Genomic DNA, 21,462 nt, shown 5'->3' on the forward strand with positions numbered 1-21,462 from the left:
ACGGAATTCGGGGAAATGTCCTGGCTTGAATAGAATACTTTCTACATGACCGCAAGCAGTGTGTGGTGATTAATGGCACGAAATCATCATCTGTACCTGTGTACCTTGTGTACCTGTCACAAGCGGGGTACCACAGGGCAGTGTATTGTGCCCGCTGTTGTTTGTTTGTGTCATAAATGACTTGCCTGACGTTGTACACTCCTTCATACAAATGTTTGCCGATGACGCCAAATTATTTCGGGAAATCAAGAACCAATTGGACTGTGATGAGCTGCAGAAGGACCTCTGTGGGCTCCAAGAATGGTCGAAGAAATGGCTGCTGAGATTCAATGTCACGAAGTGTAAGAGGATGCACCTGGGGCATACCACCGGTAAGGAGGCGTATCATATGTCCCAACGGGATGACGGAACTGCACTATTTGAGACTAAATGTGAGAAGGACCTACGTGTGTATGTTGACAATGAGCTGAAGTTCTCGGGCCATTGCGAGAAGAAGGTAAATCAGGCAAATAAATTATTGGGTCTTATAAGAAGGTCGCTTAGATATCTAGACGGTCCGCCCCTCGTAACGATCTTCAAGAGTGAAGTGCTTCCCGATCTGGAGTACTGTCACCCCGTCTGGTCCCCGAGATATGCTAGGGACTGTCAGTTGGTTAAAAACTTTCAAAGGAGGGCTACCAGACTGGTGCCTGCACTTTGGCACCTCAACTACCCTGAGAGATTGGAGAGCCTGAACTTTTCCTTACTTTTTACTTTTATCCTCTTCACCACTGATCGGCTCGTTAGCCGCTTGGGCGATTAGTCACGTCTCTGATTACTTTTCCTTTTCTTTTATCCTCTTCACCAAATAATCGGCTGGTTAGTCGCTTGGGCCATCGGTCACGTCTCTATTACGCACTGTTGGCAAGTTTTTTTTTTTTTACGGGAATTAGCCAACCCGGGCAAACGACCCACAACGGAGCCTGGGGGGCGAAAAAAAAGAACGGAAAGAAATTGAAAATATAGAAAAAAAGGTTATACTGTATTGGGCATGCACCGGCTCCTGAATGTACCTGAACCTGCTTTTACTACAGACGGGCAAGGGGCGACCTAATTGATGTGTATAAGTATCTCAAGAGGCATTTCTCAGCCGAGTGTCCTTACTTGAAGCTGGCGGACGCTCGCCCCACAAGGGGTCACAGCTCAAGACTGAAGAAGCCGCAGATCCAGAAAACTGTGAGGGCAAACATTTTCGGAGTGAGAGTTGTGAACTCTTGGAACATTCTACCAAAAAGTGTTTTGACGGCACCGAGTGTGAGCTCCTTCAAGACCAGACTTGACCAACACTGGAGCAGGTTCAGGTACACTCAGGAGCCGGTGCATGCCCAGTACTTGCCAACAGTGCGTGACATAGACGTGACCGATGGCCCAGGCGGCTAACGAATCGATGAGTGGTGAAGCGGATAAAAATAAAAAAGTGTTTGTGAATTAAATTGTAAGTCACGTATTAATGGATAAATTTTTTGAAATATTAAATGAGTTTAACTTGCGCATCTTGAACGTCACTTGTTTGAGTCAGGAATGATAGTTAATGTTAAAATGTTGTTACGAATATAATTACGCAATGGAATTTATTTTCCATGCGATGCAAACAAATCAAATATATTTCAAAATACCTTAGAATGCCTAGAATTTTGTTATTTAATTTAAACTATATTTGGGTAGATTCAATTTTTTTCTATTTCTCTCCTAAATAAATAAGAAAAAAATTAGCAGGTTGTTCGTGGTATTTCTTAACATCAATTTTCACTTGAGTTTGGCTGTAATCATGGAGGAGTACGCCAGAGAACCATGGTGAGATATGTCTATTTTTATTTCAATATTTAGTTGTTATCAATATTTTGGTCCATTTGAAAGACTTTGTGGTGATTTGTGAGTTTCTGAATTGTATAAAGCAATAATTTTGAGTCGGGGAGGCTGACGTGTGTGGTTGCCGTGTGAGGCATCGTCTGCTGGGCGTCGTGTAGAAGCATTATGCAATACACAACGAATGGTGACATGGTCAAGCTAAGCTTAACTTATTTACTAAATGATAATTTACTTACCCTTTAATGTAGTGAAATAGTACGTTTGATACTGTAGTATGATGGGTAACTTGGTGTGTCTGTAATTAAATTTTGTACTTGAAATTTTTTGGTATTGTTTATAAGATTAAATAAAAGGCAGTGGATTTTTTGTTGTGACTGGCCAAGTTGCTGCCAACGCTATTTTACAATGAGTGTGCTCTTATTGGCTTATCTTCCATTACTTGCGAACAACACGAGAACAATATTTGACCCTGACTCTAGTGGCATTTGGTATTTATTTCTCTGTGAGTCGATCGTTGTGTAGCTCTAAACCTACCTAACCAGAAGGAGTTGTTCAATTTTGTTCGGTTTTCCACAGCTGCTCTTATCAGTATAAAAGAGGGTATTTTTATAGTAATTCACACAACTCTCTTTCCCCTACTCTATTTTTCATATTCAAAAAAGATGTGGTGTTATTGCATTTTCGCGCCCTACATTCCTACCCCTAATCTATTATCATATTCGAATAAGACGTCTAATTATAAGATAATTTTCTTCTATTACATTACCGTCACAAATGTATAGTAACGGAGATAGCATATCCAAAATTTTCTCTATTGTCTTCCATTAATCTTCCGCCATTATCGTCACAGAGTATACTCACAGATGATCTTCTGGAAGAGGCTCACGCCTGTGACTCCAGCTCAATAGCCTTTTCTCTACTCAGACGGTGGCTGCGTGTGGTGGATATTTGTGTCCTATAAGTATATACTTGTTCTTGATTTTTCCAGTATTTATCGTTCCATCGTCTCCACATTCACTACCCACTCAGGTAACCCATTCCAGTTGTTGACAACCCTACTCGGGAACGAATGTCTTCTGAGATTTAGCCTCGCTCTTGTTTTGTAGATTTTCTTTGTGTTCCCCCGGGTAGTGTCAGCCTCCCTCATCTGGAACATTCCTGCTGTACATGCCTGGTCATATATGCCACACACTATCTTGTATGTTTCCACTTGGTCCCCACGAGATCTTCTGTACGCCAGTGTCGGTAACTGTAATTTCCTTAGTCTTTCCTCATAAGATAAATCCTTGATCTGTGGTACTGTCGCCTACCTCACCTCCCACACTGTGTCTCCCTCATAAATCATCACGTGCATGCGTTCCCGTACACATCATGCGGCCAATCAAAAGCATTTTTTTTTAACTAATTAAAATGATTTGTGGTTTAATTTGCGGTATTTTTGGCCCAATCAAATTCTATTTTTATTTTGTGTCTCATATTTTGAAATTCAAATTCATTTCCGACCTTGGAAATCTGGGATGGGTGTCACTTCAATTATATGGAGCTGATTGCGAGTTTTTTGGGATAAAACGAAGAAACTATAGCAGTTTTTTGATCTCATGGTGTTCTCCCGACCTCAGTAAAGTGTCCTCAGTGCAAAAACGAATGTAAATATCGTCAAGACCAACATATGTGGCATTGTGGTAACTCCAACGACGAGCGAGAACCAGGCCAATAAGGTAAGAAATAAGTGATTCCATCATATGGTGAGAGTCAGTTAGGTTAGGTCAGGTTTATGTTTTTCTAGTGTTTTTTTTGTGTATTTTGTATTTGCTTAGCTTTTTTCGGAAAAGTCCCACGAAAAAAGATCGATTAAAAAAAACGGCCACTTTCCGATGGAAATAAAGGTCATAATCGGTCTAAACACACATACACTAGAAAAATATATTTTTTACTTTCTAACAGTTGGGTGCATTTATACAAATTTACCAAAGATGTCTAATTTTAAGATTATTTTCTTCTATTGCATAACCATCGCAAACGTATAATAACGGAGATATCGCTTGCCAGATCTTTCTCTATTTTCTTCCATTAATCTTCCGCCATTATCGCCTACCTGACCTCCCACTCAGCGAGTTTCCTTCATAAATCATCACGTACATGTGTTCCCGTACACGTCACGCGGCCAATCAAAAGCTTTTTTTTTTTTGCCTAATCAGATTCGATTGTGGTTTTGGGTCTCATATTTTGAAATTCAAATTCATTTCCGACCATGGATGTCTGGGATGGGTGTCACTTCAATTATATGGAGTTGATTGCGCATTTTGGGGAAAAAAAGAACAAGCTATAGCATTTTTTAGAACTCATGGTGTTCTTCTGACCTCAGCAAAGTGTCCAAAGTGTAAGAACGAGTGTAAATATTGTGAAGACCAACATAGTTGGCATTATAGTAAATCCGACGACGAACCAGAACCAGGCCAATAAGGTAAGAAATAAGTGATTCCGTCATATAGTGAGAGTTAGGTTAGGTCAAGTTTTGTTAGGCCAGGTCAGGTTATTTTGGTTAGGTCAGGTCAAGTCAGGTCATCCAAAAAAGGTTCAGTTTTTATGATTTTCTAGTGTTCTTTTTTTTGTATTTTACATTCTCTTCACCATGATTTTTGTCGGAAAACACCCCACCCAAAACCCTCAGTAACTAAAAAGCTGGCAATTTCTGACGGAAATCAAGGTCGAAACCAATCAAAACACAAAAATGCACTTGAAAAACATAGTTTTGACTTTCTAACAGAGTTGTGTGCACTAATACAAGTTTTCCAACAAACGTTTGTCGGAAATTTATAGTTTTCGAGTTATTTTAACTTATTTTATAATATTTGACCAGTCAGCGTGAGTGTTGATGTGATGTTATAGTCGTGAGCGCCAATCAGCGTATGCTGATGTAATACTCGTGTGCAATTGGAAGATGGCGTCTGTGAGAGAAGGATGAACAGTATATGGCTTGCTGGCGCATTACAGCGCATTTTGGACAATGAAGCAGCAGCCGTTAATATTTTTAGGGATCATGGTGTTAGTGTTTAATCTGTAAATTGTCCAAGATGTAATTCAGGGTGTCAGTACCATGTAGACCGCCATGGATGGTACTGTGGTAAGAGACAGACACTGACGAACACACCACATTCTCATTAGTCTCATGAAGCTACGGTCACACTAGAGTTTTCGTCCACTAAATCTACGATAGCTTTTCATCCACAGGCAATAAATCAACGGTATGATCCACACACTGGTCACACTGGCGAAAGGAACCGTCGGTCAGGCGCCCAGTTCGTGCGGCTAGTTTGAGCTCAGATGGAGAGCAGGATTTATTTATATGTTTCTATGGCAGCATTAACCGCTTTAGTGAGATGTGTGGGTACGCAATTGGTTGGCAAGAAGAGAAAATAAAAGTGTTTGGCATAATTTAGTACAGGAACTGTGACTGGAAGACCCCTACTGGTAGTCATTCTATGATTTCCATCGCATGACAAAGGCAAAATTTGATGAATTACTGCATATGGTGATGCCACTCATATCTAAGAAGGACAATCACTTGACGAAGTCGGTTTCTTTGGGTGAACGATTGTCTGTCACTCTTCACTACCTTGGCACAGGTTAGTACTACATGAGTTTACCTAGTACTGTATATTAGCGTAAGGGAGCTTTCTGATATTGGATTACTCTAACATTTTTTTCTTTGGCTAATATGGACGACTTCACAGCCGCTCCCCCCACCCAATCTTGGTAACAGTAAGTTCGCCTACAGCAGGTGTTATGCTAGGTTAGGTTAAGTCAGGTTAGGTTAACATAACTTGAACTTTTAAATAAACACATTTTAACATATTTGCCATAACCACGGCAGTGTCCACTGTGAAATAGAGAAATTGCAGTGTTTTTAAATAAGTTTTCTATGAAAAATCAGCGGCTGTGAGGTAAATAATTACCTTTTCTTTTTCTAATTATATTAGTTGTATATCTAGTTATATTGGGCCACAATGTACAGCTTGCAACTCTGGGAATTTATTAGTACTGTACAGTATATTAGCAAAGATCTGTATAGTTTCATATTGGCTAAAAAATATCAATTTGTTGTCTTTAATCTATATTGATATGGAAATAGTGTTTATTACAATTCATACAATTGCAGAGAGGAAATTACTAGTACAGTACACAGATGTAAAGAAAGAGCATTTTCAATTTGCTTATATGACACCACTACTCTTATTTATGTACAGTACAGTGGGGTATGCTATAACGAACGGATCCTACTACGAATATTCCTATAACGAACGGTTTTACCTATAAAATTGAGAATGCTATAACGAACGCAACTCCTACAACGAACGCGGATGAATACGGGACTATTTCGCCTGGCGCATGAATATTGTTGTACCGCGACCCACAACAAGAGCGTCAGGCGCCATGTTTTTCTCATTGTGTAGCCAGTGCACCACTGTTATTGTTGAAATTTCGTCTTTTAATGTGGAAATTCGCGTTATTTGTATAACTATTTTGTTGTACAAGTATACAATTGTAACAATGAATCGTCCAAAGCGAGTGAGAAAGCTAATAACCCTTGAAACTAAGAAAGAAATTATAAAGAAATGTGAGAATGGAAGAAGCATTGCGAAACTTAGTGATGAACATGGGATGGCTAAATCGACTATATGTACGATTTTGAAGAATAAAGGGGAGTTAAAAACAGTGCAAGTGGCTAAGGGAATCTCTAGACTTAGCAAAGCAAGGTGTAATGTGATTGAAGAGATGGAAAATTTACTCTTAGTGTGAATAAAGGAGAAAGAAATGGCAGGTGGTAACATTAGTGAAGCTATAATTTGTGAGAAGGCTAAACAATTGTTTGAGGACCTTAAAGCCAAGACTCCCAGTGGAAGTGATAGTGCTGTGCCAGTGTTTAGGGGTACCTGCATGCTGAATAACACTAAGGTAAGATAAAGTACCGTATTTTTTACATTTTCCACAGAATTTTTTCAGTGTTAAGTGGTTGTATTTGGGGGCCTGGAACGGATTAATCCTATAACGAACGAATGCTATAACGAAAGAGGTTCTGGAACCAATTACGTTCGTTATAGCATACCCCACTGTACCTACTAAATTCTAAGTTCTTTGACTTCTGTTCCCTGATATATACAGTACTATGAAGATTATTTTTCCTCCATATGTAATACCTGTAAAGTAGCCTATCAGTGTTGTGTTATCAACTCTTTATACAGTGATCCCTCGGTTAACGAACACCTCGGTTAACAAAATTTCGGTTAACAAATTACCTTCCATAAGAATATTCAATTCGGTTAACGAATTCCTTACGAATTTTTCCCAACACGTTTTCGCCTGCTCACCAGCTGTAGTATTAGTCCGCTAATACAGTAATTGGTTTTAGGGCTTAAATTCGTTACCATTTGAGTAAATATCAAGAAGGTTGTACTATTCAATAATTTTCCAAGTCTTATATTAAAATTTTGTAGTCATTTTAACAATTATTTAACATAATTGAAGTTCAGGGAACTAGCTTTTAGCGCGCCAAACGGCCACTTGATTCCCTAGAATGGCGTCAGTTTGTGTGTGTGCCCAGTGGAGGAGGCATCTTGCTTGAGACTCTCTTGAACATAAACTATTTTTACATTTTTACAGTACAATTATTGGTCATTCTGAAATTTAATTTACATATTGACAATATATAATGCAGTGCAGTGTTAATTTAAAGAAAATAATCTTGAATTACACCAAGCGAACTTAAAATTTTATGGGTGAAATGTCGGCATGAAGCATGGGGGTGACTTCTCTTCCACCCCACTGCCTTCTCTTCTCCCTTCTCCTCCACCCCACTTCTAATTCCCATCATCATCAACCAAGAGCCTTCTACATGCACACCTCAAAGTAAGTGTACTTTACTGCATTTTTTTTTTTTTACTTTAGGTAATTTTCGGTGAGCTGGAACCAATTACGGTACCCAAAAATCCATTGAAACAATGGTTTTGGTTAACGAACGACCTTCTGGAACGAATTGTGTTTGTTAACTGAGGGACCACTGTACAAGTACAGTAAAACCTCGATTAACTGCCCACATGTGGGGGGAAGGGGCCGACTGATAATCCAAAAGGTGGGTTAATAGCAAATAAAGCCTACGGAAATAAAACATACCTTTTTAAAGTACAGTAATACCCCGATTTACGCGGTTCCCGTTAACGAGTTTCCACATTTACGCGGTACCCCGCCAGAACCGGAATTCCCACTTTACGCGGTGCATCTACTCATTTACGCGGGAAGCGGCGCGGGCAGGGTGCGCACAAGGTCGCCCAGTCATCAAAACATTACCGAGTTCTTCACCCGCCACAAGTCAGTGGTGAGGATATGGACTTATATGGACTTTGAAGGGTTTGACAAACAGGCCCTGCAAGCCTCTGGTGGATAGTGATACAAGTGATACAGGTGAGGGCCAATAATCTGCCCTCTGCCTCGGAACCAACCCCCCATCCCCGTGTGCCCAGCCATCTTTTCTACTAATGTAAGTGTTAAAAACCTAATATTATTTATATTTCTCTTAATTATTAATTGTGTGTGCATACCATCATAAAATTAAGAAGTTATTTTTACTACAACATAGGTATTATGTCTGAAAAAGTGGAGTTTGGGGGGTCGGCCCAGTGTCTATTTCAATTAATCCCATATGTTCTGTTGTTCCATTTACGCGTTTCCCGTTTTACGCAGGCCTTGGTGGGTTCAATTGACTGCGTAAATCGGGATATTACTGTACCTATCCCTAACCTACCTCATTTAAGTCCCTCTATTCATTTTTGTTCATTTGCCATTCATATTTCAATAGCATTTGCTTTAAAATATTAACCACTTTAATAAATAAATATGAACCAGCACAGAAACCGTGAATAATCGTAGGAAAAGTCAAGGAACGTAATACAGTGACCCCTCGTTTAACGAACACCTCGGTTAACGTAATTTCGATTAACGAACTGCCTTCCATAAGGATCTTCAATTCGGTTAACGAAGTTCTTACGAACCCACCTCAACATGTTTTCGCTTGCACTGACCGGGCAACCAGCTTTAGTATCAGTCCGCCAATACATTAATCGGTTCTAGGGCTTAAATTCCTTACTATTTTAGTAAATATCAAGAAGTTTATACTATTCAATAATTTTAAAAGTTTAATATTCAATTTTTAAATCATTTTAACAATTATTGAACATAATTGAAGGTAAAGTGACTAGTTTAATGTGCGGCATCCAGCCTCTTAACACAGCAAACAGGAGTTAGTCTCTCTCTGTTTTCACTGGAGGTAACATCTTGCTTGAGACTCTCTTCAACTAAACGCTTTTTTTCTGTGTTTCCAAGCAAATTATTGGTCATTTTGAAATATATTTTACATATTGACAATATATAATGCAGTGCAGTGTTGATTTAAAGAAAATAATCTTGAATTACACCAAGAGAGCTAAAATTTTATTGGTGAAATGGCACCATGGGGTGACTTCTCTTCCACCCCAATGCCTTCTCTTCTTCCTTCTCCTCCACCCATTGTTCTAAATCCCATCATCATCATCATCCAGGAGCCTTCTACATACACACCTCAAAGTAAGTGAACTTTTCTACCATTTTTGTTGAATTTAGGAAATTTTCGGTGAGCTGGAACCAATTACCCAAAAACCCATTGAAACAATGGTTTCGGTTAACGAACGACCTTCTGGAACGGATTGAGTTCGTTAAAGGAGGGGTCACTGTATATATACATATATATGCAAGTAAATCACTGTAGGTGCGCGTGATCTAGGTATATGCTGATAACCACTTCGTGTTTTCTTCTTTCCTTGTGGTTATCAGCATATACATATACTGTTTTTATATATATATATATATATATATATATATATATATATATATATATATATATATATATATATATATATATATATATATATATATATATATATATATATATATATTCTGCTGTTCATCGATGCTGATGGCCTTGAACCTCATTAAACTGCCATCAGCTCGATGAACAGGCTTTGTGTGAAATATAACAGAGTCTAGAACTGCTTTTAGTGTCCTTGTGGCCTAGCCGTAAGCTGCTTTAGTCACACCCAGTAGGTCGAGGGTTCATTCCTTGCTGGTGAGGTCGTTGATTATATGTTCAAAGTCCGCTGGTTATATGGACTAAAATGAAGTTTATATATAAATCTCGCTTCATACCAGCTGATTCGGAAATGCTACTGACACCACATAAGAGGCACGGCAGTTTCCCAATGAGGTTCACGGCGCCATCTAGCTCGATGAACAGGCTTTGTGTGAAATATAACAGAGTCTAGAACTGCTTTTAGTGTCCTTGTGGCCTCAAGTGCCGCTCTCTTAGTCACACCCAGTAGGTCGAGGTTCGATTCCTTGCTGGTGATGTTTATATATATATATATATATATATATATATATATATATATATATATATATATATATATATATATATATATATATATATTTATTTATTTCATGTAAATTAGATAAGATAAACTTGATAAAATTCACGAAAATGGAAACAACGGAGTACTTTAGCTTTCGTCTTTTATTCAAGACATCTTCAGCAACTGGATTACATGGACAGAGAGAGGCTTGATAAAGATAAATCTTGATAAAATCCTGCGGGAAAATGGAAACAACGGAGTACCTTAGCTTTCGTGTTTATTCAAGACATCTTCAGAGGCAACTGGATTACATGGACAGAGAGAGGCTTAAATATACAGGGTGACCTAAAAACATGAGGTCAGGTCAAAATGATGACATCCACTAATCCCCACACCAACACACACGTAGAGGAGCTTAAGAGAAGGGTGGTGACGTGACTAGCCAGGTCAGGTCAGAAAAAGGGACCCACGAAAGAACTATCATACATCTAGATCAAAGGTTTTCAAAGCATTTTAATCCTCCAAGCTACTGACAAACAAAATTTTATAAATATATTATCAGTTTTGAACTGACCATCACTAAGGTTTTATTGATTAATTCCTAAATCAAACTAGCTTCAACACAGAAGTCTTTTTCTGTGACACAAGATGATTTGCAGAATACTTCTAAGCTTTTTTTCCCATAATGGGTGATTATTATTCCAATATGAACAAACAAGGTACCGCTTCTAGATGCAGTTCGATATTATACTTATGTTGTTTGATTTCTGAGCTGCAGTGTTTTCCTGTTCGACCCATATAATTGGTTAAATTACTTGCTGCCATGGAATAAGCACAAATACTTCCACTATTCAAACATGGGCTATTCCTTATTAACATATTGGTAATGGTGGAGTCATACTTGAAAACAATATTAATATTTAGAAGCTTGAGGGACCGAACTAACGGGACAAATTCATTACGATAGGGCAGAGTCAAAATATTCTTAAGTGTAGGAACTTGTCTGGTTTGAGATGAATGAAAGGATTTTTTAGCCCTTTTAAAACAACGATCAACAAACACAGAAGGGTACCCAAGTTTATGTGCAATAGAACGAATGTGTTTCAATTCATCGTCAATAAATTCAGAGTCACAAATACGCAGACATCTTAAGAACACAACAGAAAAAACTGACATTTTGGTAGACTCAAGGTGATTCGATAAAAAGTGAATGAAACTGTCTACCTGTGTGGGCTTTCTATATACCTTAAATTTATAGTTTTGTCCATTTTTCATGATAAGCATATCAAGAAATGGAAGGGATTCATTTATTTCTCTTTCAATTTTGAATGTGATACTAGGGACAATATTATTAAGCTTGTCTAAAAATTCCAATGGGTCACTGTTTTTAGGCCAAAGACAAAGAACATCATCTACATATCTATACCAAGGAGGAATAAAGTCCACTATATTGGGTAGTAATCTAGACTCAAAAAACTCCATATATATACAGGCTAGAGGAGCAGAAAGACAATTACCCATGCTCATACCAAATATTTGCTTGTAGAACTTCCCATTTGCTCTAAACACATTGTCAGTTACGCATAACTCTATCAATTTCAGGAAAGTATCATGTTCGATAGTTAAATCTAGCAGTTGTAATTTATCTTTAAGAAATGAAAGTAGGTCTTTCACAGGTACTCTAGTGAACAGTGAATTTACATCAAAACTTATTAATTCGCAAGGTTCGTAGTGTTTCTTGAGTTTATCAATTAAATCACTGCTATTGCGTATATGTGAATTAGATATTTGGCCTGTAAGAGGGGATATCATCTTTACCAGCCACTTGGATAATTTGTAAGAAACAGAACCCACAGAACTCACGATAGGACGTTAAGGATTATTAAGCTTGTGTGTTTTGATCAATCCATACATATAAGGTAAAGTGGGATTGATTTGAGAGAGCTGTTTAGTGAGATCGGGGTTCTTTTTCAAAAACATCTTCATTTTGGAATTAGATAACTTATTAATATTTTCCAGGGGATCTTTCGTAAGCTCACAATACGTGCTTTCATCACTAAGTAATGAATTCATCTTATCATTGTAGTCACTTTTATCCAAGATAACAATAGCATTAGACTTATCAGCCTTGGTAATATGGATATTCTTATTACTTTTCAAGTTTATCAAGGCTGTTTCAAATCTTTTTGGAATGTTTGAAGCAAATTTCTTATTTAAAACACTATGTATACAACCTTTAGCTATGGAAATATCTTCATTTGTAACATCAGACGACTTCTTCTTTTCCAGGTTGATTAAACCTTTAGCAATAGTAAGCGGATTAACGCACCGTTGAGTGATAGAAAACTTCCTACCAAAACCAAGAACAAGTTTCTCATTTGTCTGTAGATCATAAGATGATAAGTTTATGAACAAATTTGGATCACTCAATATGGTCCAGTAACTCTCGTCAAACAGAGCATTTAAATTGGCATTTAACCTTCTTTTTTGGGCTTTGTCAGTTTCACTAAGAAGTTGATATACAAAATCACGAATGGTGTGCCACTTATCAACACAAACACTGTTTTGCATAAGTATTTTACACTGAGCACTGTGCTTGAAGGCTAATTTCACACTATCACTTGAACTCTTGATAAGGGAATCAAGCAACACCTTATCCAACTCAGAGAATGCTTGATTGTCCAGATTTCTTAGTCTACTTGGAAGACAGGACTTAGGAACAATTTTATCATCTCTGCAATCTTTCAAAAACTTCAACTTGTTTTTGAGACTATGAGCCTTCAGCAAACTCTTCTTGTAGTTGCGGTAGATGGGGCGAAGATGAGGATGTTGTTGACAGATTAAGGACACAGCGTAAGAGAGACGTGATGGTCAGTTCAAAACTGATAATATGTTACATAAATTTATTTGTCAGTGGCCCAAGGTTAAAAATGCTTTGAAAACCTTTGATCTAGATGTATGATAGTTATTTTGTGGGTCCCTTTTTTCTGACCTGACTTAGCTAGTCACGTCACCACCCTTCTCTTAAGCTCCTCTACGTGTGTGTTGGTGTGGGGATTAGTGGATGTCATCATTTTGACCTGACCTCATGTTTCTAGGTCACCCTGTATATTTAAGCCTCTCTCTGTCCATGTAATCCAGTTGCCTCTGAAGATGTCTTGAATAAAGACGAAAGCTAAGGTACTACATCGTATTTTCCCAGATTTTATATATATATATATATATATATATATATATATATATATATATATATATATATATATATATATATATATATATATATATATATATATATATATATATATATATATATATATATATACACATATATATTGGTGGGGGTGCTATAAATCTAATCTGATCCTACTATTTAATATTCTTATAGCGTAATTCGTTTGGTACTCTATAAAATTGAGAATGCTATAACGCAATCTAAACTCCTAATAAATCTAATATTATTTATTTTTTTTATTTTTTTTTTTTTTACTAATTTATTGTTTTTTTATAACAAGTATTAATGATGTTCTTTATTTCAGGGGTTTAGATTCTTATTTATGCACTTTTTTACAATTTTTACAATTTTATATTATATTTTTCAGTGTTAAGTGGTTGTATTTGGGGGCCTGGAACGAATTAATCCTTTAACGAACGAATGCTATAACGAACAAGGTTCTAGAACCAATTAGATTCGTTATAGCATACCTCACTGTATATACACATATATATACACACATATATATATATAATATATATATATATATATACATATATATATATATATATATATATATATATACATATATATACATATATATATATATATATATATATATATATATATATATATATATATATATATATATATATATATATATATATATATATATATATATATATATATATATATATATATATATATATATATATATATATATATATATATATATATATATATATATATATATATATATATATATATATATATATATATATATATATGTGTGTGTGTGTGTGTGTAACCGGTCGGAATTTACTGGACTTTATTTTCTCACTTGACTTGGGGTTTATTAAAGTTTATTAGATGGTAATGGCAGTGGAAGCGCCCCTTTGAGAAAAATCCCGAACCAGCACAAGAACACTTAAATCTACTAATCAAAATGAGTTGTCCGTGACCCGTGGAAGGATAGCGTCTGTGACTGGGATGAATGAGACACACTGTAAAATTTAGACACTTATATTCCCTCCAACACTACAAACACAATCAAATAATGGTACACCAATATGCGCACTCTTAACTTGAACTTAGAACACTACTCTGGGGAATAAAAGTTATACATGGTATAGAAATTATTAGAAACTCAGGCAACAATAAGATTGAAGTATTAAGAAATGTTGCTTGCACACATGAAACAGGCCTTAAGGGCTTTCAACAAAATAATATCAGTCACTGAGGAAATGGTATTAAAAATATGAAATTAAATACTCTACACTGTATAGGCCTTAAGGGCTTTCAACAAAATAGTATCAGTCACTGAGGAAATGGTATTAAAAAATAAGAAATTAAATACTCTACAATGAATAGGCCTTAAGGGCACTCAACAAAATTATATCACCCCAACAGATGCACTCTTCCTAACCTAACTTAACCACTACTCTGGGGAACAAAGGTTATACCTGAGATCGGAATTATAAAGAAAAATTAATGCATTAAAAGAATTAAATCACAGTATCACTCTGGTTCCACTTAGTGACACAAACATTCAAAAAACAATACTGTCAAAATTGTTTAAGAAATATTAAACTACACACGTCAAGATAATATCAGTAACTGAGGAATGGTATTAACTACACCCAAATATATTGTCACTATTATTGGTTTGTTACTGGGTCCACCAATACCCGTGAACCATGCTCCACCCAACTCAACATACACCCGTAATAAGGGGGAGATAAAATGTTCCTCTAGGTATCCCCTAGACTCATGGCCTCAGTGTGCGACCCCGTATCACTCAGCTGGCCTCACTTTACCCCCAGTACATCCATAAAGCGGAAGGGATTGAGCCAATCAGACCTTGTACAGTTGAGAGAAGCTTTAGCTTTCCGTTAGCAAGAGGGTTTCACTAAGCTGCTCGAGACATGTGGTGTTGTGAGCCGAGGTAGAGGAGAGCTGCTGACCCCAACGATCGTCCCGTCGTCAGCTGGGCACCCAGACGGCTAGATTCCCTCAAGAGATCCTTTGATACCCCGCTAAACAGTGACAGGCCTACACTGATCGGTCCAATGGCGACAATCGCCACCCTCAATCATCAACGGCAGTCTCAAACGGCAGTCAATCTCACGCAGTCAAACTCCGGTCAACTCCGGTCAAGTGGGTTCTGGCGGAAACCCTGAAATGAACTCACTGTTAGCTCTAGTTTACTTTACCACTGCCCTATCTAACCCTGTCTGAGATCGAATGAGACTTACTTGTTATACTGCAATAGCGCAGCACAGGTGACTAGGCCACGTGACTATTTCTGTGACGGACGCGCAGGGACGTCTTGTTTGTCTGAATGCTTCCCCGTCACTGAGAGAGAGCCTGCCTCGTGCCCTCTCTAGGCGTTAGCTTAAGCCTACGTGACATATTTTCCCCCTAACTAATAACTCCTTGGGACACCCGTAACATTATTCAGACTGATAAACGATCTATAATATTTTCAAATTCAATAATAGTCCCTTAACTTCATGAATCGCATCATTATTAATTTGGCAAATTACATTTAATATCACTTAGGCCTAGTTCCACAACCTCTCGCTATGTGCAGGGAGCGCTCTCTTCCCTCCGACGACCTTGAACGCTCAGTATCGCCAATGGCGGGGCATTCGAAATTACTCTGAAATTTCTGAATATTACAATCGACCCCCCTAAAAGAGACAGCACTCATCATGTGCTGAGAAAACATGCATACGACCCCCCCTAAAAAATTGTTCTAAGAAACTGCATCTTACCCCTTTAACGTGCTAAACGCAGCATTCCCGTCTTCTCCACTTCTCTCTCCCGCTAACATATATATATATCTATATATATATCTATATATATATATCTATATATATATCTATATATATATCTATATATATATATCTATATATATATATCTATATATATATATCTATATATATATCTATATATATATATATATATATATATATATATATATATATATATATATATATATATATATATATATATATATATATATATATATATATATATATATATATTAGATCTTCGTTAATCTAACTCCAACTGCTCCAGAAGGTCGTTTCGTTAAATCAAACCATTGTTTCAATGGGTTTTTGGTAATTGGTTCCAGCTCAATTCTAAAATTTCCAAATTCAATAAAATGGTAGAAAAGTTCACTTACTTTTGAGGTGTGTATGTAGAAGGCTCCTTGGATGATGATGATAAATTAGAATGGGGTGGAGGAGAAGGAAGAAGAGAAGGCATTGGGGTGGAAGAGAAGTCACCCCATGGCACCATTTCACCCATAAAATTTTAGTTCTCTTGGTGTAAGTCAAGATTATTTTCTTTAAATCAACACTGCACTGCATTATATATTGTCAATATGTAAAATATATTTCAAAATGACCAATAATTTGCTTGGAATCACAGAAAAAAAGCGTTTAGTTGAAGAGAGTCTCAAGCAAGATGTTACCGCCAGTGAAAACAGAGAGAGACTAACGCCTGTTTGCTGTGTTAAGAGGCTGGATGCCGCGCATTAAACTAGTCACTTTACCTTCAATTATGTTCAATAATTGTTAAAATGACTAAAAAATTGAATATTAAACTTTTAAAATTATTGAATAGTATAAACTTCTTGATATTTACTAAAATAGTAAGGAATTTAAGCCCTAGAACCGATTAATGTATTGGCGGACTGATACTAAAGCTGGTTGCCCGGTCAGTGCAAGCGAAAACATGTTGAGGTCGGTTCGTAAGAAATTCGTTAACCTAATTTTTGTTCGTTAACCGAATTGAAGATCCATATGGAAGGCAGTTCGTTAACTTATATGCCTGCTAAACGAATATATATATATATATATATATATATATATATATATATATATATATATATATATATATATATATATATATATATATATATATATATATATATATATATATATATATATATATATATATATATATATATATATATATATATATATATATATATATATATATATATATATATATATATATATATATATATATATATATATATATATATATATATATATACATACATACATACAACCCTCACTTTACGCGGTCCCACTTTACGCGTTTACGCTGTACCCTGCCGAAACCGGAATGCTCACTTTCCGCGGTGCGTGTACCCCTTTACGCGAAGAGCGGCTGGCGGTCCTCTCGCGCCGCGCCATTTTTTGATCCAAACCTCCCGCCCTCTCCCGCCATCCGCCATGTTGTGTAAGCGGCGCGAGAAGACTGCGCAGTGTGTCTTAGTTGCGTTATCGGTGAGGTCATATGACGTAGTGGACTGTGATTGAGCAAAGCATCCTTACTTCCCTCCCTGCTAGCTGTGATTGGTTTAATGTAGTACTATGACGTGCCCCGCCGCGGGAGCGTTCAAGCCCCTTGACCTACCGCGTCAGTTACACCCCTCCAGGCTACACCGTGTATATCGGTATTCATTGTTCCATAAGAATGGCTTCCACCGGACCACCACCACCACCACAAAGAAACCTTGCTTTACCTGGAAACAGCCGCCCTAAGCCAAAGAAGATACAACGTTCCCTAAGCTACGAAATCAAATATAAGATCATACAAGAGTTGGAGAAAGGAACAAGACAGGTTGATCTCGCGCGCCAGCATGGTGTTAACGAATCAACTATCACGACAATTAAGAAGGATGCAGCCAAGATAAAGGAGCACATGAACATCACAAAGTCTACAGGTGCTTCTATGATCAAGTATTGGCACAACCAGGTGCTTCTCAAGACGGAAAAATTACTTGTGAGCTACTTGATTCATCAGGCAAGACGGAACATGGCGGTGGACACGCGCTCAGTTAAGGAGTACGCACGTGAACTGTATGCTGCAGTGTCACGCAAGATGGGAATTGCAGAGCCCAAACCCTTCAATGCTTCCTCTGGGTGGTTGCAGAGGTTTAAGAAGAGGAACAAGATCACCATCATTAACATTGGTGGTGAAGAAGCTAGTGCTGACCCTGTTGCGGCTAGGGATTTTCCTCCGTTTTTACGTGAGATTATGGAGGAAGGACAGTACACTGACGACCAGGTGTTTAACATGGACGAATCTGGTCTTTTTTGGAAAAAGCTACCTTCCAAGACCTTCGTTGTCAAGACTGCCAGCAAGTGTCGGGGCCGGAAGTTGCAGAAGGAGCGCATCACCGTCCTGTTTACCACCAATGCCTCCGGTACTTGTAAGCTCAAGTTATCGGTGATCCACACAGCACATAAGCCGCACACCTACAAGAGCATGGACATGACCAAGCTAAATGTCCGCACGTAAGGCGTGGATGTTCTCTACTCTGTCCCTCACCTGGTTTGATGACTGTTTCGTTCCCGATATGAACAAATTCTGTGAGCAACAGAATGTGCCATTCAAGATTTTGTTGCTGCTGGACAACTCACCAGGACACTCACCCCTACTGTTAGATCGTCACCCCAACATAAAAGTGGTCTTCCTTCCTCCCAACACTACGTCTATAATACAACCCATGGACCAAGAATTGATCTGTAATGTAAAAGCTGCATTCTCTGCTAAAAAATTCAACCTACTGAACTACTACACCAACACCAAGGAAGAGTTGCGTAACCTGAGTGACACCAACACCGATAGCAAGAGCGAAGACGACGAGGATCAACAGTTGGCAGAGCAAGAAGTACTTTTAAAACAATTCTGGAGAACATTCAACGTCAAGAAAGCTGTGGACTTCTTGGTGGAGCCATGGGATCAGCTGTCTGTAGCAACTGTTCGTCACGCATGGAGACATGTGTTGCAAGGCATTCCAGGTGTTAGGCAGAGTAAATCTGTGACTGGTGAGGCTCAGACTGTTGCAGTAGCAGTGGGCCTTGCCAGAGAAGCTGCGCAGAGTGTTACAGCTGCAGGCTTCTCCGAGACCACCAACGACGACATCCTGGAGGTGATAAGGGATCCTGATGCGACTACCGGTGAGATGGTAGATGATGATGACGTCAGTGAAGAGGCAGGTGGTGCGTCATCCCAAGAAGAACGCTGCTTATCCCATAGTAATGTTAGGGGTGCCATCGAGTGTATTGAGAAAGTCAAGCTCCTCCTTTCCGACGACCCTGACGTAAACAGGTATGAAATCTTCACTACCCAGCTGTTGCAGACTATGGAGCCCTACATCAAGGTTTATCACAACAACATAAACACCAGCCGTCAGCAAAGCATAACAGAGTTCTTCGACCCGCAACCCACCACAGCCAGCCCAAGCCAGTGATAGTGGCAGAGGCAGAGACAGTGATGATGACTTTGAGGGATTTGTCAGGGAGGCACTAGTAAGTGTGAATGACACCGATGAAGACTCACCTGAGGGCCAACAGCCTGCCCTCTGCCTCGGAACCAGCCTCCATTCCCCTACGCCGACCCATCTCTTCTACTAATGTAAGTGTTAACCCCAACCTTGTTTTTTTCTAACCTAACCTTCAGTTTATTGACTGTTCCCTTCTAAATTATGTGTGGGTGAATACCATCATAAAGTTAAGATGTTATTTTTAGTAAAACGTACGTATTGTGTCGGGAAAAAGTGGAGTTAGGGGGTCGGCCCGGTCTCTATTTCAATTAATCCCATATGTTATGTTGTTCGCTTTACGCATTTCTCACTTTGCGCGGGCCGCCGTGGGTTGAATTAACCGCGTAAAGTGAGGGTTCACTGTGTGTGTGTGTATATTATATATATATATATATATATATATATATATATATATATATATATATATATATATATATATATATATATATATATATATATATATATGGAGAGGTTGTGTGGTTGTGATACTAATGTTCAATCATTGTCAACAGTCCTTGGCGTATTGTGGATGACTGTGGGGGTGCCTTCACCATGGGAGTCATTGGTGGAGGACTTTTCCAAGCTGTTAAAGGCTTCAGAAATGCTCCAAGTGTAAGTAGCTTTTCCTCATTCACTTTTTGAGGTACTGTACCTGTATTAATTCTTACATAGTTGACTGCCTGTATACATACCTGGCTTGCTCATTACTGTAGTTAGGGGTTAAGTGCTATCTGTTTTTCAAGGCGGTGTTTTGTTTTGTGACTTCTAACAATTCATTGCTTGTATATGTAGTAGTACTGTGTTTTTAAAACTTTTAATTTCCAAGTAAAACATTTGTAATTTTTTGGTCTCATTAAACTTCAGTAAGGAAGTGTGGGTCTACAATATTTCCTCTCTGACCTTCAACTTTAAAATTAAACGATAAAACAGAACAGTGATATGTAATTTGTGCCCATCAGACTTATGTGTACACAGGTAAATAGGGCTTTGAAAATCAAGCAGTATTCAGTGCTTATATTTTTCATTGCTTGTCACTTATACCTGTTGAAGTGACTTCTTTGCCTCATACCTCTAGTCATTCTTGGAAAATACCTCATGATTACTGCCAAAAATCTTCTGAGATAAAACAATTTGAATGACTTGCACTTTTATCTCCTTATTATAAATACCAGTAGGAATTTAGGGTTGAGGCCCCATAGACATTGAGCTCTTACAAGAATTCACCAATGAACTATGGTATAATGTTTTGTATTTTTGTTCATTGTATTGAATTGAAACAGTTTATTTAGCCAGAAAAACACAGATACAGAGTGGATAATAATAACAATATTAACATGGCTGAGCCAGTTGAGAACCTGAGTTTCTTTAGGCACCTGATATATACTATACATTTATCTCAAGGAAGTATTATGTAACATTTAGTATCATCTGGTATAGTACAATAGCATGGTGGTAATAAGAACATCTCATAATGTTACCACGGTTATCATTCAATATTTATTAATTTTAATTATTTATTATTATTTTTTTTATATATATACCCTGTATACATAAATTATAGTGGAATTGAAAAACATAAATATAATGGGGGAGCAGTAACAACTGGGTTGTTT

At 37.7% G+C, this 21,462-nt stretch overlaps 1 protein-coding gene across 1 annotated transcript in view; it reads left to right on the forward strand.

Annotated features, from left to right (window-relative positions):
- The first annotated feature begins 1,763 nt into the window (after positions 1-1,763).
- The window catches only part of LOC121869912 (mitochondrial import inner membrane translocase subunit Tim17-A-like), a 77,705-nt gene continuing 58,006 nt past the window's right edge, over positions 1,764-21,462 (forward strand). Inside the window, exons 1-2 of the mRNA XM_042371481.1 lie at positions 1,764-1,833; positions 20,362-20,459. Coding sequence (XP_042227415.1) covers positions 1,808-1,833; positions 20,362-20,459 — 124 coding nt within the window. The 5' untranslated portion in view covers positions 1,764-1,807. The remainder of the gene's footprint in view (positions 1,834-20,361; positions 20,460-21,462) is intronic.

This window comes from Homarus americanus, unplaced genomic scaffold, assembly GCF_018991925.1.
Source record: "Homarus americanus isolate GMGI-L3 unplaced genomic scaffold, GMGI_Hamer_2.0 scaffold32583, whole genome shotgun sequence".
Lineage (NCBI taxonomy): Eukaryota > Metazoa > Arthropoda > Malacostraca > Decapoda > Nephropidae > Homarus > Homarus americanus.